This window comes from Asparagus officinalis, chromosome 8, assembly GCF_001876935.1.
Source record: "Asparagus officinalis chromosome 8, Aspof.V1, whole genome shotgun sequence".
Taxonomy (NCBI): domain Eukaryota; kingdom Viridiplantae; phylum Streptophyta; class Magnoliopsida; order Asparagales; family Asparagaceae; genus Asparagus; species Asparagus officinalis.
This window is the reverse complement of record NC_033801.1, coordinates 25,995,127-26,011,368: the sequence shown is the minus strand read 5'-3', so window position 1 is coordinate 26,011,368 and position 16,242 is coordinate 25,995,127. Positions and strand designations below refer to the sequence as shown.

Here is a 16,242-nt window from a genome sequence, read left to right as displayed (position 1 = left end):
GAATTACCAAAAGGATGGACAAAATTTAGTATATTTTTTCAGCTACCGTACTGGCAAAAGCTAAAAATTAGGCGTAACCTAGATGTAATGCATATTGAAAAAAATATATGTGATAACCTGTTGTCCACACTCTTACAAGATGGTAAGAAATCAAAGGACGATTTACGAGCTCGGCGAGACTTGAATGCATTGAACATCCGACATGATCTGCAAGCACGAGAAGTTACTGAAGGCAAATTTGAGTTGCCCTCATCTCGCATTACGATGACAAAGGTTGAGATGCAAAGATTCTGTGAGGTGCTCAAATCGGTAAAGTCGCCTGATGGTTACTGTTCTAATATTTCAAATAATGTCCAGGTGAAAGAGCGAAAAATTTTGGGACTTAAGACTCATGATTATCACATCCTTCTTCACCAATTGCTTCCCGTGGCACTCCGTAACAATATGGCTGATGATGAAGTAGCAAAGGTTATAATTGAATTCTGTGGATTTTTTAGAAAGTTATGCTCAAAAGTTATCAATGTTACAGAATTTTAAGACACTAAAAGGAGAAATGAATGAAACCCTTTGCAAAATGGAGTTATTCTTCCCTCCCTCATTTTTACTATTATGGTCCATCTTACACATCATCTTGTAGATGAGGCATTACTCGGAGGTCCAGTTAACTATCGTTGGATGTATCCCATGGAGAGGTTAGTTAAAATTCAATAAAGTCACTTTACCTAACATGTAATTATTTTATCTTAATAACTAAAGTTATTTTTGTTTTTTTAGATATTTGGGTTTCTTGAAGCGCATAATGCGCAATCGAGCTCATCCGGAGGGTTCGATTGCTGACCATTACGTTGCAAATGAATGCATGTCTTTTGCCTCTCGATATATGCGAGGTGGAGATGCAAATAATAATACACAAATTAGTAAAAGAGATGCCACTTTTCATGGCAGTACCAAGATGAACAAGGATTACTCCAGAATAGACTTGGAACAAGCTCATGCATTCGTCTTGCACAATCTGGAGATCTTTGAAAATTATCGAAAGTAAGTATATTAACTTTAATAAAAGTGATAATTTTTTTATTTATATAATTATTAATCTCTTATATTGTATCAATAGTCAACATTTGGAGGAGTTGCAGTTAGAAATAACTGGGCCGTCAGCACGGAATCAAATTGCCAAAATACATGAAAAAAAAAATTCTGAATGGGTTTCAGCTGAAGTAAGTTTTGTGAATTTTAATTTTAATTAACTTTGAGAAAAATTTAGAATAACTTCTTAACGATCGTTTGTTTATTTTGTTTAACATTAGGTAGAAAGACAAATATTTGCTGGTTTACCAATATCAGAAGAGATAAGAATTCATGCACACGGGCCACACTACACAGTTAAACAATGCAGCGGATATCGTGTGAATGGGTTTTTATTTCAAAAGTTGGGGATTGAGGAGGAGAGAGTTACCCAAAACAGTGGGGTCATGGCTATCTTCTCTCAAGAATGTTATGCAAGCTCGACAGATCAGAATCCAATACTTAATGATCTAATTTATTATGGACAACTAGAAGATATCTTGGAGATGTTCTATGCGTATGGTACAAAAGACGTACGTAGTTATGTGATGTTTAAGGTTCGATGGTGTCATGCTGAAATAACAAGAGATGCATATGGCTTTAATCTTGTAAATCTAGACAAGGAGATTTACTCCGATTTGAAGTTCATGTTTGCAAAGCAGGCTACTCAGTGCTTTTATGTCAAAGATCCTAGACAGCCGAAGGTTTGGGTCGCATTGTATAAGGAGCCGAGAACTCTTGTTGAACTTTCTCTCGATGAAAACATAGAGGGTTCTGATGATCCAAATGAGACTGAAGGAGAAGTTTTTCCTAATTACTCATACCCGCAAAATGTCAATTTTAATATGTATACTCCGCAAAATCGGCTTGATATTCGTAATGTAGGAGATTGAATGTCGAAATATTAGTACTTTTAAAATTTAAAGTATTAACTTTGTCGTTTTAATATATATTTTTTATTTTGTCAATGCAATTTTCAACATTCACTTATTTTGCTTCAATAAATTGAATAATCATTTAAGATGCAGATGAGCCGAAGGATAAAGCGCATAGGGGAAGTTTCCCACAATCAAGCAAATTCATCATCAGGTATAAATATTAATTTGTTCAAATAAATTGTGTTTGTGATATAAATATGCATATTTCGCATTTATAATTATATTTTTTACGTGTAGGAATGTCCTCACGACCTTATAGTAGTCCATTATCTCTACATGGATCCTCACCCGTTGAAGGTATTAATTTATTTAATATCATTAAGTTAATTGAGAAACTTATTTACCTATATTATTTTTATTACTTTCGTAGATATTGCGGGGACAGATACACATGCATCTCCTATGAGTCCACCTATGAGTCAACGTCATCATCGGGATTCATCGCCTGGTCTAGGTATTAATTTTAATGTCCATGGATATTTTATGTTCCATATAAATATTTATTTCACATTTTATATTGCAGACAATCATCATGATGGATCCGGTGATGACGAGATCCAACACGAGTCTTTTGCGAGATCTTCTCAGTCGGAGGTTGAATGTCTCCGTCCATGGACTGAAGCAGTAAATTCCATCCCCTTACCAGAAAAGGCTATCACATTGCAAAAGAAATGCGATAGGAACTATAAAAAAAGGAGAGAAGACATTAAAAACAAGGATAGTATAATAAAGCAGAGACTAGAAAAGGCGATGTCAGATAAGTTGAGGGAAATGGGTAAGAATATCATGTAAACTATTAAGATTTTGTCGTTATTTAATTATTAAAGTTTATAAAAAATATATCTCTCTTTGTCTTTGTAGGGAACAAGGACTACGAGAAGGCCGGTAGGCATGGCAGTGATCTGTTTACGAAGGTACCTCCTAAAGGTTATCGAGCCATTTTGGGGTGGATGGGCAACATTCCAATTGGAGATTACGCCGTCAGATTTAATAATTTGATCGGTTGTTTAATCAGAGACCCACACCACATTAACATCGCTCATAACTTTGATGAACAACAATGGAATGGAATAAAGAAGATATGGGAGAGGCTCATGGTAATTATTCGTTATATTGTTTTTTCAATAAATATTTATTTAATTTTTTAATATTGCATGTTTTTGTAACACCTAATTTGTAGAATCACTATTGCCTTGAGGACAACCCGGACTCTTGGGATTACGTAATGAGTAGAGCGAGCAAGATGCTTCGGGGGTGGAGGAGTAGACTTAAGAGTCAATACTTTACAGATATAACCATTGATTGGAAGCGGATTCATCAGCTTGATAAGAGGGTTCCTCCTTATAATTGGATGACTCTCATTATCGAGTGGGAGGGCGAGAAGAAGGTGAGTTATTTTTTAATTAATTATATTACCACCACATATACTGAAAAATTACTTTATTTTGAAGGATAAATGTTCGATAGCATCGGCTAATCGCGGTGCAAAGCTATATGATCACTTTCTAGGAGCTACTCCCTACGCTCGGATCGAGCATAAATATTTGCGTGAAAATCCGGTTAGATCAAAATATTAAAACTCAACTCATGTTACTATTTTCATACGTTATTAGAAATAACTTGAAATTTGATTAATCATAGGACGCCTTGACTATGCCGCCAACTCTTCTTGCTAGAAGTGCATATACACCACCCGAGGGCTATGATAAGGTGGAAAAGATGACAAAAATTAAGGATATGCATGTAAGTATAAACTTAATTTCATATTTGCACACATGTATTTCTAATTAGAATTCATTAATGTTCGAATACCATTTATAGTGTAATGCATTCATATCTGCTTAATTATTCATTCATGTGCTTTCTAAAACATTCATGGAAGTGTGGAACAATTGATGTTTTTGCTGAATTAAGTGATAGCTTCATCATCAAGTTTACATATATTTTCCAAATGCAGATATTGCCTGTGTAAGGCCTTAAATAAGGATATGCGTGCATGCTTATTCATCGTGTTTCTTTACTTGGTATATACTGGAACTTTCACATTCACTTTTCACACTTTGCTAAAAATTGTGATAACATTTCTAACCATATCATATGCTGAATGCAAGAATGCACATAAATATGCATATAAATTTACTACGGAAATGTCGTCATCCCTTCATGTTTAAAAGTTACTGTGTCACACTTTATGACCCCAGGCACTTGATAACCATGTTCCATCCCCGACTAGGAACAGGGACATGCAGTTCACCTTATTTTTTCTAGACTAGTTAGGCTCACTCCAATACTTTTGATCTGAAATTACAGAGATGATCAAAATCTGTGGTCCTTTGTCTTGATACTACTAACATTTAGAACTTTTGCTTAACTAAAATGTGTGTGTGTTTGAGATTTTTGGGGCTTAATTGGCTGTTTTCTTCCGGGTATTTGTAACAGAGTCATGAACTTCAAGCCTAGCTGTGATGTATTTGTAACAGTCATGAACTTAAAGCCTAGGCTGCACGACTCATATTATACCAGTATGTTTGACGAAGAAGGTAAAAAATGCATGTCCAGTGACATATCTTTTTCTTTCAGAATCATAGCTGAAAAAGGTCGACTATAAATGAAATAAGAAAGTGATCATATAGCTTTGCACTTAATTCATAACATTGTCTTAATTTATTTATTTCTATTGGTTGAGTTCCATTGCTTAAGACTGCCCTAATTTATTTATTTCTATTGCTATATGTTATTTAGGAGGCGCTTGAAGCTTCACAAGACTTTGTCTTGTCCCAGTCTCAGAGCATAGAGAACACTCCTACCGATCCTAATCGCATGACTAGAGAGCAATGGAGGGAAATTGTTGATGGAGTTTATGGCTCTAAACCAATCAAGAAAGGGAGAGTGCCTTTATCAAGTGGAAAAGTTAGGATAGTCTCCACTAGCAGGAATATACAAAATGACTCGTCCGCGACCTCAAATCGACCAAGTGTGACATCGTACGTCGTGGCTAAAATTGGACAGTATTTAATGGACAATGTTCAACCCTCGATGTTTTTTCAATTTATTCCCATTATTACGCGCGAGCTAGGGGGTGCACAATCGACTTGGGATGTTGTGCAGCGCCTCAGTGATTGTCCATCGTTGAAGGAGATTCTTCCTGAGTCGATATACTTAGAGATCTTTAAGTTGGCGTTTGCCGAGCATGAAGTTCATGGTGGTGGAGAGGTATATATGACGCGACATATATGTATTTATTATTATATTTTTGGTATATATATATCTTATGTGGAGTGATATTCTTTTCAGACTGGAGGAGGTATTGTAGGGAGCAGCAGTACGATACGACGTTCTAATGCAGACGATGCTGATAACAGGGATGCCGATGATGACGAGGAGTGAGTGAGACTTGTGTTAAGACATATCATGACTTTTGAATTTTACATATATAAAATATATATGTGATTTTATTGCGTAGTGAATGAATATTATTTGAGCATGCGAGATGTATTGTGATTGTGATTATATGACGAGTATTATTCGATATTGTGGATTGACGGATGAAATTGAATGAGTGTGGAATGTGAATGTATATCATGGTTGATTTTATGATATATTGTTAAATATTATCATTGGATTGATGGAGATACAGGTTATATGTGTATTCTCTCGTATGGGAGGCTACCGAAAAATTAAATTTTTTTTGCGTAAATATATACATTGGCCGGGAAAATCTCCGTCGGCAATAAACATTGGCCACGGGGTAATCCGTCGTCAATGTTAAAACATTAGCGACGGACTACCCGTCACCAATAAACATTGGCGACGGGGTGATCCGTCGCCAATGTTCAAACATTGGCGACGAGCTACCCCGTCGCCAATGTTTATTAGCGACGGGGTGTCCCGTCGCCAATGTTTAAACATTGGCGACGGATTACCCCGTCGCCAATGTTTAAACATTGGCGACGAATTTCCCTGTCGCCAATAAACATTAGTGACGGGGTGATCCGTCGTCAATGTTAAAACATTGACGACGGACTACCCAGTCGCCAATAAACATTGGCGACGGGGTAGCCCGTCGCTAATGTTTGAACATTGGCGACGGATCACCCCGTCGCCAATGTTTATTAGCGACGGAAGTAACCCGTCGCCAAAGAAATCCGTCGCCAATAGTCGTGCGTCGCCAATAAGTATTGGCGACGGGGCAACCCGTCGCCAATACTTATTGGCGACGGATTTATTGGCGACGGAAATGGGTCCGTCGCTAATATGTATTGGTGATGGATTTTGGGGCATTGGTGACGGATTTCCCCGTCGCCAATGCCCTGTTTTCTACTAGTGTTTGAATCTTGCAAGCTAAACTTGGCCACCATCTGATCAACATAAGTAGTAAGGGATAATACTATTAACCTGTTAACTTAGTCTCTAAAGAATTCAACTCCCACATTATATGAAGCCTCATTCAAATCTTTCACTTAGGATTTGTTAGACAACCGTAATTCAAAAGTTGGTAACATTTTGACATCATTAAGATTGCTCAGAAGTATTTGATAAAAATTAGTTTTTTAGTTAGAAGCATTTGATAAAATTACTGTAAATCATAAGTTGATAACATTTTGGCATCATTGAGATTGCTCAGAAGTATTTGATAAAAGATAGTTTTTTAGTTAGAAGCATTTGATAAAAATTTTCATAGAGAATTTGTTAGAAAACCACAATTTTTGTATTTTTAGGACTTTTTGGAGGTTGCTTGTAATATTTTAATATTCAGCGTTAATTTCCAAACGTTCAAAGGGCTGGTCGAAGATTTTAGATTTTCAAAGTGTTTTTTATTTTTATTTTTTATTTTTTTGGGGTGTTTCTAGCAATTTTATATTTTTTTAGTTTGTAAATTTTAATTTTTTGAGTGGTGTATGTAATTGCAGATTGTTCATAGAACTACTAAAAAAAATTATTTTTAAGTTTTTTCTTACTTTTTAGATTTTTATTATGTATTTTTATGATTTTTAGCTTTTTAAAGGGGGTTTATTTGTAATTTTCAATTTTCAAGGTATTATATATATATTTTAAGTTTTTAGGGGACTATTCAAAATTTTCATATTTTTATTGAGTTTTTTTTATAACTTTTAGAATTTTCGGTGAAGAGGTAGTTAGTAATTTTAAAATTTGAGGATTTAGCGTATAATTTCATAATGTTTAAGAGGTTGTTCAAAAGTTTCAGATTTTTAGTGTTTTTTGTAACTTTTAGATCTTTTGGGGTGCTTTTATAACTTGTGGATTTTATAGAGGATCTTAATGTTTGTAATTTTTAGAATTTTTAAATAGTGATTTATAATTTGTAGCTGTATAGGGAATTGCTTGCAATTTTTGATATTGTAAGGACTTTTTAAATTTTTTTGATTTTTAAGGGTTTGTTCGTAATTTCCTGATATATATAAGGGTAGTTTGTATAATTTTTAGATTTTTAAGAAGGGTGTTTATAATTTTTGGGTTAAGAATTCATTAAAGATATTTTTGTTATTTAGGGTGATATTTTATTTTGTTATTTAGGGTAGGATCAAAAGTAATGTACTACTAATCTATTTAAAGGGGTTTTTAATTAGGATAGGATCATAATGTGATATTCAATAAGATCAATGATAATATTGTCTAGGGGAAGTTTTTCCCAAATTCTCACTTTTAAAAGGAGTACATATGATGTTGTATATAATTGCAGATTGTTCATAGAACTATTCAAAAAAAATTGTTTTTCAAGTTTTTCTAATTTTTCAATTTTTTTCTAGGGTATTCTATAATTTTTATCTTTTTAAGGGGGTTATTTGTAATTTTCATATCTTACAGGTGTTTTTTTATAATTTTTATAATTTTAGAGGAGGTTGTTAGTAATTTTTAAATTTGAGGGTTCTGTTTATAACTTCATATTGTTCAAGAGGTTGTTCAAAAGTTTCAGATTTTAGTGTTTGTTTTTAATAACTTTCAGATCTTTTGGGGGTTTTGTAACTTTTGGGTTTTGTCTTAAGGTTTGTAATCTTTAGATTTTTAAATAGTGATTTGTAATTTATTGCAAATTTTGATAATATGAGGACTTATTGAAAATTTTTTTATTTCTAAGGGGTTCTTTGCAATTTTTTGATATAAGGGTGCTTCGTACAATTTTTAAGATTTTAAAGAATATTGTTTCTAATTTTTGGATTTTTAAGAATTTATTAAAGATATTTATGTTATTTAAAATAGGATCAAAAGTAATGTACTATAGGTCTATTTAAAGGGTTAATTAATTAGAATAGGATCATAACGTGATATTTAAAAAGATTAAATGATAATATTATTTAAGAAAAGTTTTTTCTAAAATTCTCACTTTTAAAGTAAGTATTATATCGTATGATCTGTGTATCACAAATGTTTCCGGTAGCAAGAAGTGACAAATTGAACAGCTAAGGTGGACAAATAAGGGCGGAAGCCTATTTACTATTAGTTAAGTTGAAAACTACGCAAAGCCCATTATTACCTTTTGTGAAGCTGAGTCGTTAAGCCCAATAATTTTTCTTCACTGCTAAACGTTATATAACTTTTTAGAAGTTGCAATAGATATTTTTTTGACTTTTTTTTTATTGCCTTTGAACCCAAGTCGAAAACATCGATTCTGTTGGGCTACATTTAATTAATTAATCTGGAGCTGAGTTTGAGTTGGGCTATGGCCCAAGGCGTTTTGACGTAGCTTTGCGTTGTAGTAGGGAAAAGATGAAAATTTGTTTAATAAGCGGGAGTGGTGGAATTAACCACATAAAATTAATGACTATTTATGATTCATAAAGATAATCCTCTATTGTCAGAAAACAATATTACGATATCTGAATCTTTGTTCACCTGAACTTGCTCCTATGATCCCAAAATCTCTTCTAAGCTGTGTTAAGAACAAGAATCTCATGAAGTAAAAATCTAAACATAGTTTTTTAATAACTAATTATAGTGATACAGTTTTAGATGTTTAAAAAATGTTGGATTTAAATCTAATTAAATCTATTTGTGGGCACATATGATTAATCTATGTGTATTGCTATCATTCAGGATAACCCACTAAAGTGATCAATTAATTTAGGTTAATGAGTATTTAAATAAATCATGGGGTTATATGTGTAGATACCAGGTTGTAATTGTAATTTGATGTTTAAATAAATCATGGGGTTATATGTGTAGATACCAGGTTGTAATTGTAATTTGATGAGGGGCCAAATTATAAATGTACAACACCTATATATATGGGAGGTTGTAATTGTAATTTGATGAGGGGCCAAATTATAAATGTACAACACCTATATATATGGGGTTATGGTTCCTAATCTAGGGTTAGCCACCCCCATTCTCTTATCCCTATCTAAAGAGATCTATAAGGGAGAAACCCTAAGGTTAGAATATTATCAAAACCCTAATCAGGTTTTCCTCAATGGATTCAGGTATATGCTTCCGCACATTTTGATTCTTGTTAATCTCTTTCAATTAATCATGACTTTATGGTTTAGATCTCAAATATTAGATCTAACAAGTGGTATCAGAGCCATCGTGATTTGTTCTAAGAGATTAAGATTAAAATTAGGGTTCTTTGATCTTAATTTGTGTTCTTTTAAGATCTGTTCACGAATGAACAGTAACTTTTTTGATTTGTTACTGTTCGGATGAACAGTAAAAATTCCCTTTTTGTTTGGTTTTTCTTCCAATTTTGGATCTGTAGCACTTACGAACTCTAAAATTCAATTCTTTTGTGTTTGATTCAATTTTTGAGGTTTGGATCTGAATGATTGAGTTAAAAATGTCTTTTAATCTGTCGTCGGTCACTAAAACTCCTCACCGGAGTTGTTTCAAAGGCGACGGTTTTCAGAACGAACCCTAAGGGGTGCTCGTTGGCTGCAGCCCAAGTGGCGGCGGCGTTTCAGATCTTAACCCTAACGGGTGAAAGAAAAAAAATAGGGCTTGAGGACTTACCCGTTCTCAGGCGAGCCTTGTGCTCGATTCAGACGAACCTCGCCTTCGTTCTCAGGCGAGCCTCGTGCTCGATTCAGACGAACCTCGCGTTCGTTCTCAGGCGAGCATCATGCTCTATTCAAACAAACCTCGCGTTCGTTCTCAAAGTTGAACATCGCGTTCATTCTCAATTCGAACCTCGCGTTCATTTTTAAAACGAACATTGCGTTCGTTCTCAACTTGAACATCGCATTCATTCTCAGGTCGAACTTCACGTTCATTTTCAAAACGAACCTTGCGTTCGTTCTCAAGTTGAACATCACGTTCATTTTTAGACGAACTTTGCGTTCGTTCTTAGGTGAGTCTCGTACTCAATACAGGCGAACCTCGCGTTTGAAGTCAAGTGAACTTCGTGTTCACTATGGTTAAGCCTTAGCTTTTCATATTAAATTATGGGTCCACTTTAGTATACTTAATTTATTCAATTAAGTTATGGGCCCTAATTAAGCTATGAAAAATTCTATTAATTCAAATTAAGTTGTTTAATTTGAATTAATTTTGGTAGTTAATCAATTATTTAATTCAAATAATATGACACTAAGATATTAAGTTGTCTCTCATTCCAAATGATTAATTGAAACAAGATGTTGCTAAAGTAACCTCTATTGTGTAGATTGTTCATGAGGGATGTCAGATGTTTGTGTGTATATTTTCGTGTAAATATTTAATCGGCCCAAAGGAAGGTTAATATTTATTTAGACTACAATACACATCTGCGATGATAAACGTGTGACAATTATAATGTTTACATGTGAATAATGAATCGATCCAAAGATAGTTTCATTATTTGACATGAGTTATTATCAATGTTTGATCATTGCAACAAGGTATCACTTACAAGTTAATATTACTGTCCAAAAACTTAAAATTAATGTTGTGCCATATATCTTAAGATGTGATTTGTCATTATTTGAATTTTATTGATTATAGTTAATAATGTGAGTATCTTTTGTTTATTTTAGCTAATGCATCTGCTGCAACAATTTCTGCTAACATCAACTCAATAATGTGAGTATCTTTTGTTTATTTTAGCTAATGCATCTGCTGCAACAATTTCTGCTAACATCAACTCAATTCCCATGCTCAATGGGACAAATTTTAAGGTTTGGAAAGAGAACATATTAATTGTTCTTGGCTGCATGGATCTAGACCTTGCATTAAGAACTGAACAAACACAACCTCTCAATGCGGATAGCACTCCTGATGCAAAGAAGGAGTATGAGAAGTGGGAGCGTTCAAATCGCATGAGTCTTATGATCATTAAGCGCGGCATTCTTGAAGCCTTTAGGGGCATAGAATCCGAAGGGATTACTAAGGCTAAAGATTTCCTTGTTGAAATTAAGAAGCGTTTTGCGAAAAATGATAAGGTAGAAACAAGCACGCTTTTAGCTCGCTTGATTTCGATGAAGTATAATGGCAAATGAAATATCAGGGAGTACGTTATGTAAATGTCTCATATTGCTTCAAAGCTTAAGGCACTTAAACTCGATCTTTATGATGAGTTATTGGTGCATCTGGTTCTGTTGTCTCTTCCTGCACAATTCAATCAGTTTAAGGTCAGTTATAACTGCCAAAAGGAGAAATGGACTCTAAATAAGCTCATTTCATATTATGTGCAAGAAGAAGACAGGTTGAAGCAAGATAAGACTAAAAGTGTTCATTTGGCCTATGCCTCTAAGGATAAGGGTAAGAAAAGAAAGAATGATAATGAAGCTGCTAAGGGTCCAGTTCAGAAGAAACAATATAAGGATAATCAAGGTTATTTCTTCTGTAACAAACCTGGACACGTAAAGAAGGATTGTACCAAATATCATGTCTGGCGTGCTAAATAGGGTACGTTCCTTACTTTGGTCTGTTCTGAGGTTAATTTAGCTTTAGTACCTAGAAACACTTGGTGGTTTGACTCTGATGCTACTACTCACATAAGTGTTTCTATGCAGGGTTGTATGAGCTACCAAAAACCAAGTGATGTTGAAAGACACATCTTTGTAGGTAACGGTCAATCGATAGATGTAGAAGCAATTAGGCATTTTAGGTTGCTATTAGGAACCAGTTCTTATTTGGACTTAAAAGATACTTTTGTAATACCGTCTTTTAGACGGAATTTAGTTTCTATTTCTGTATTAGACAAATCAGGTTATCATTGTTCATTTGGAAATAGTTAATTCAATTTATCTTTTAATTCAAATGTTGTGGGAACCGGTTACTTGAGTACTTATGATAACCTATATTTGCTTGATACAATTGCTTCTTATAATGAATCCTTGCATGTGGAATCACGTGGTACTAAGCGTAAATTAAATAAGGAAAATTCAACAATATTATGGCATAAGCGCTTGAGTCATATCTCAAAAGGTAGAGTTGAGCGTCTTGTGTCTAATGGCATTTTGGATTCCTTTGACTTTTCAGATTTTAACGTATGTGTTGAATGTATCAAGGAAAAACAGACCAAAGTTAAAAGATTAGTTACCAAAATATCTTCAGACGTCTTAGAATTGATACATACAGATATTTGTGGACCATTCCCTACAGCATCTTGGAATGGTCAACAATATTTTATATCTTTCATAGACGATTACTCATGTTATGGGTACTTATATCTCATTCATAAGAAATCTGAGTCTCTGGACATGTTCAAAGCCTATAAAGCTGAAGTTGAGAGTCAACTCAACAAAAGAATTAAAACCGTTAGATCTGATCGTGGTGATGAGTACTACGACAGATATGATAGTTTAGGTAAACAACGTCCAGGACTATTTGCTAGATACCCAGAGAAATATGATATCGTCCAACAGTACACAATGCCGGGTTCACCTAGCATGAATGATGTAGCTGAAAGACGAAACATGACTCTTAAGGATATGGTAAGATTCACCTAGCATGAATGATGTAGCTGAAAGACGAAACATGACTCTTAAGGATATGGTAAGAAGTATGATTACTCATTCTTCTTTACCGACGAAACATGACTCTTAAGGATATGGTAAGAAGTATGATTACTCATTCTTCTTTACCAGAGTCACTCTGAGGAGAAGCACTAAAGACAGTACCTTACATTCTGAATAAAGTGCCAAGTAAAGCAGTTGCTAAAACACCTTATGAGCTTTGGACTGGTCGAAAGCCTAGTGTAAAGCACTTACATATTTGGGGATGTCCAGCTGAGGCAAGGCCTTTTAGGCCAAATGAAAAGAAATTAGACTCCAAAACAGTTAGCAGCTACTTTATTGGGTATTCTGAAAGTTCAAGGGGCTATAATTTTATGATCCCACACTAAGGAATATATTTGAGACGGGAACAACGACATTCTTTGAGGATGTTGAGTCTGGGGGGAGAAATAAGGTTAGAGACATTGCTTTTGAGGATGAATTAGCTTCAGATCCAATCTATACAATTACTTTTGATAATATTCAGGTTCCTATACCTGTTATTGCTCAAGAAGTAAATCCAGAACCTCAAGATAATAATGTTGAACAACTCCCTATTCCAGAAGAACAAACTCAACAACCTCAAGAACCAGTGCCATTAAGGAGATTCACGAGAGAAAGAAAAAAATGCTATTTCGGATGATTATATTGTATTTCTCCAAGAACATGAGGTAAGCAATGGAATGTTAGAAGATGATCTAATCAACTTCTCTCAGGCCATGAAAAGTTCTAACTCTCAACAGTGGATTGATGCCATGAATAAAGAGTACAAGTCTATATAAGACAATAAGGTTTGGGAACTTGTCTTATTGCCAGAAGGTGCAAAACCAATTGGTTGTAAATAGATATTTAAAACCAAGCGGGATACAAATGGTAATGTGGAGAGGTATAAGACACGTCTTGTAGCTAAAGGCTTTATTCAAAAGGAAGATATTAATTATACAGAGACTTTCTCTCCGGTTTCATCGAAAGACTCCTTCAGAACAATCATGGAACTTGTTGCTCATTATGATCTTGAGTTACATCAGATGGATGTTAAGACTGTATTTCTCAATGGCGATATTGATGAGATAATTTATATAGTGAAACCAGAAAGCTTTGTGTCAGGAGACCCAAAGAATATGGTTTGCAAATTAAGAAAATCTATCTATGGACTCAAGCAAGCTCCTCGTCAATGGTATTACAAGTTTTAACAAATAATTATCTCGTTCGGTTTTGAGATGAACATTATTGATGACTGTGTATATCACAAGTATAGTGGGAGTAAGTATATTTTTCTGGTTCTGTATGTCGATGACATATTACTTGCCACTAATGATATAGGCATGTTGCACGAACCCAAGAGATTTCTATCAAAGAATTTTGAGATGAAAGATCTTGGGGACGCCTCTTTTATATTAGGAATCCAAATACATCGAGATCGCTCTCGAGGTATACTTGGATTATCACAAAAGAGCTATATCGATAAAGTACTTAAAATGTTTGGCATGCAAGATTGCAGACCAGGAGATACCCCTGTTGCTAAAGGAGACAAGTTTAGTCTCAACCAGTGCCCTAAAGACAGCCTTGGAATTCAAGAAACGTAGAAGATTTCTTATGCTTCGGCTGTAGGAAGTCTAATGTATGCTCAGGTATGTATGCATCCGGATATTACGTACATTGTTAGGATGTTAGGCAGATACTTAAGCAACCCTAGTGTAGATTATTGGATAGCAATCAAAAGGGTTATGATGTACCTTCAGAAAACAAAAGATTATATGCTCACATACAGAAAATCAGAACAGCTGGATGTCATTGGGTACTCTGATTCTGATTTTGCTAGATGCTAAGATAGCAGGAAGTCTACATCAGGCTACATTTATATGTTAGGAGGAGGAGCTATATCATGAAAAAGTATCAAACAAATACTTGTAGCTTCCTCCACTATAGCAGCAAAATTTATAGCTTGCTATGAGGTATCCAATCAGGGAATATAGTTGTGAAATTTTGTCACGAGACTGCGTATTCTGAAAAATGTGGAAAGACCAATAAGGTTATATTGTGACGATAAATTTACAGTAATATATTACAATAACAACATGAGTTCAACTATTTCTCTTAACAGTTCATTGCCGGATGAAGCATGTGAATGGCTCCTCTCTATGGAGTAGTATTAGGCAGTTTTGATACCCTAGCCTGTAAATTCATGTTTTAGTTTTTGATACCTCAGTTTTTGAGAGTCTTGCTGTACAAAAACGTTTACACTTTGGTGAGCGAAATAAAATTTTTCATTGACCAAAAAAAAAAAACATGAGTTCAACTAAGTCAAAACATATTGACATTAAGTTCCTGGTTGTGAAAGAAAGGGTAAAGAGTGGACATATATCCATAGAGCACATTGGAACAAACTTCATGATAGCAGATCCTCTTACTAAGGGATTGCCACCCAAGGTCTTTCATGAGCACACCGCTCATATGAGTGTGGTGATATTCGAGGATATCATGATTTAGTGGGAGTTTGTAATTTTTGGTGCTTTGTGTTTGGTTGTATTGTCTGATCAGAATAAAGTATTCAGTTAAGATACTCTGTTACATTATATTTAGTTTTGACCTCACTAAAGTAGGACCAGTTAAAAATAGACATGTACTGATCACATTGCATGTAATTTTCATGTTGCACATCCATGATTGATCTATATCGTTTGATTGTATTGGTATATGTGACCATTGATGGGTCGAGTCACGATAAATGTAACAAAGGCCGCTTTGATCCTATATTGATATAGTCAATGAACGAGATTGTTCAGAAATACATTTTCAGTGATAGCGATTTTGAGCTCATAAGGTTATATACAATTTAAGAAATCACATGGTACCCAAGTGGGAGATTGTTGGATTTAAATCTAATTAAATCTATTTGTTGGCACATATGATTAATCTGTGTGTATTGTTATCCTTCAGGATAACCCACTAAAGTGATTAATTAATTTGGGTTAATGGGTATTTAAATAAATCATGGGGTTATATGTGTAGATACCAGGTTATAATTATAATTTGATGAGGGGTCAAATTACAAATATACAACACCTATATATATGGGGTTATGGTCCCTAATCTAGAGTTAGCCACTCGCATTCTCTTATCCCTATTTAAAGAGATCCATAAGGGAGAAACCCTAAGGTTAGAAGATCATCAAAAACCAAATCAGGTTTTCCTCAATGGATTCAGGTATATGCTTCCGCACCTTTTGATTCTTGTTAATCTCTTTCAATTTATCATGACTTTATGGTTTAGATTTCAAATATTAGATCTAACAAAAAATTATTGGGGGT

General features: G+C 34.4%; 1 protein-coding gene across 1 annotated transcript; it reads left to right on the top strand.

Annotated features, from left to right (window-relative positions):
* On the top strand, positions 2,754 to 5,390 carry LOC109821025. Its single transcript, XM_020387220.1, has 7 exons — positions 2,754 to 2,778; positions 2,865 to 3,100; positions 3,184 to 3,390; positions 3,455 to 3,562; positions 3,645 to 3,746; positions 4,746 to 5,216; positions 5,298 to 5,390. Exons 1-7 carry the CDS (start codon positions 2,754 to 2,756, stop codon positions 5,388 to 5,390), a joined length of 1,242 nt encoding a protein of 413 aa, XP_020242809.1.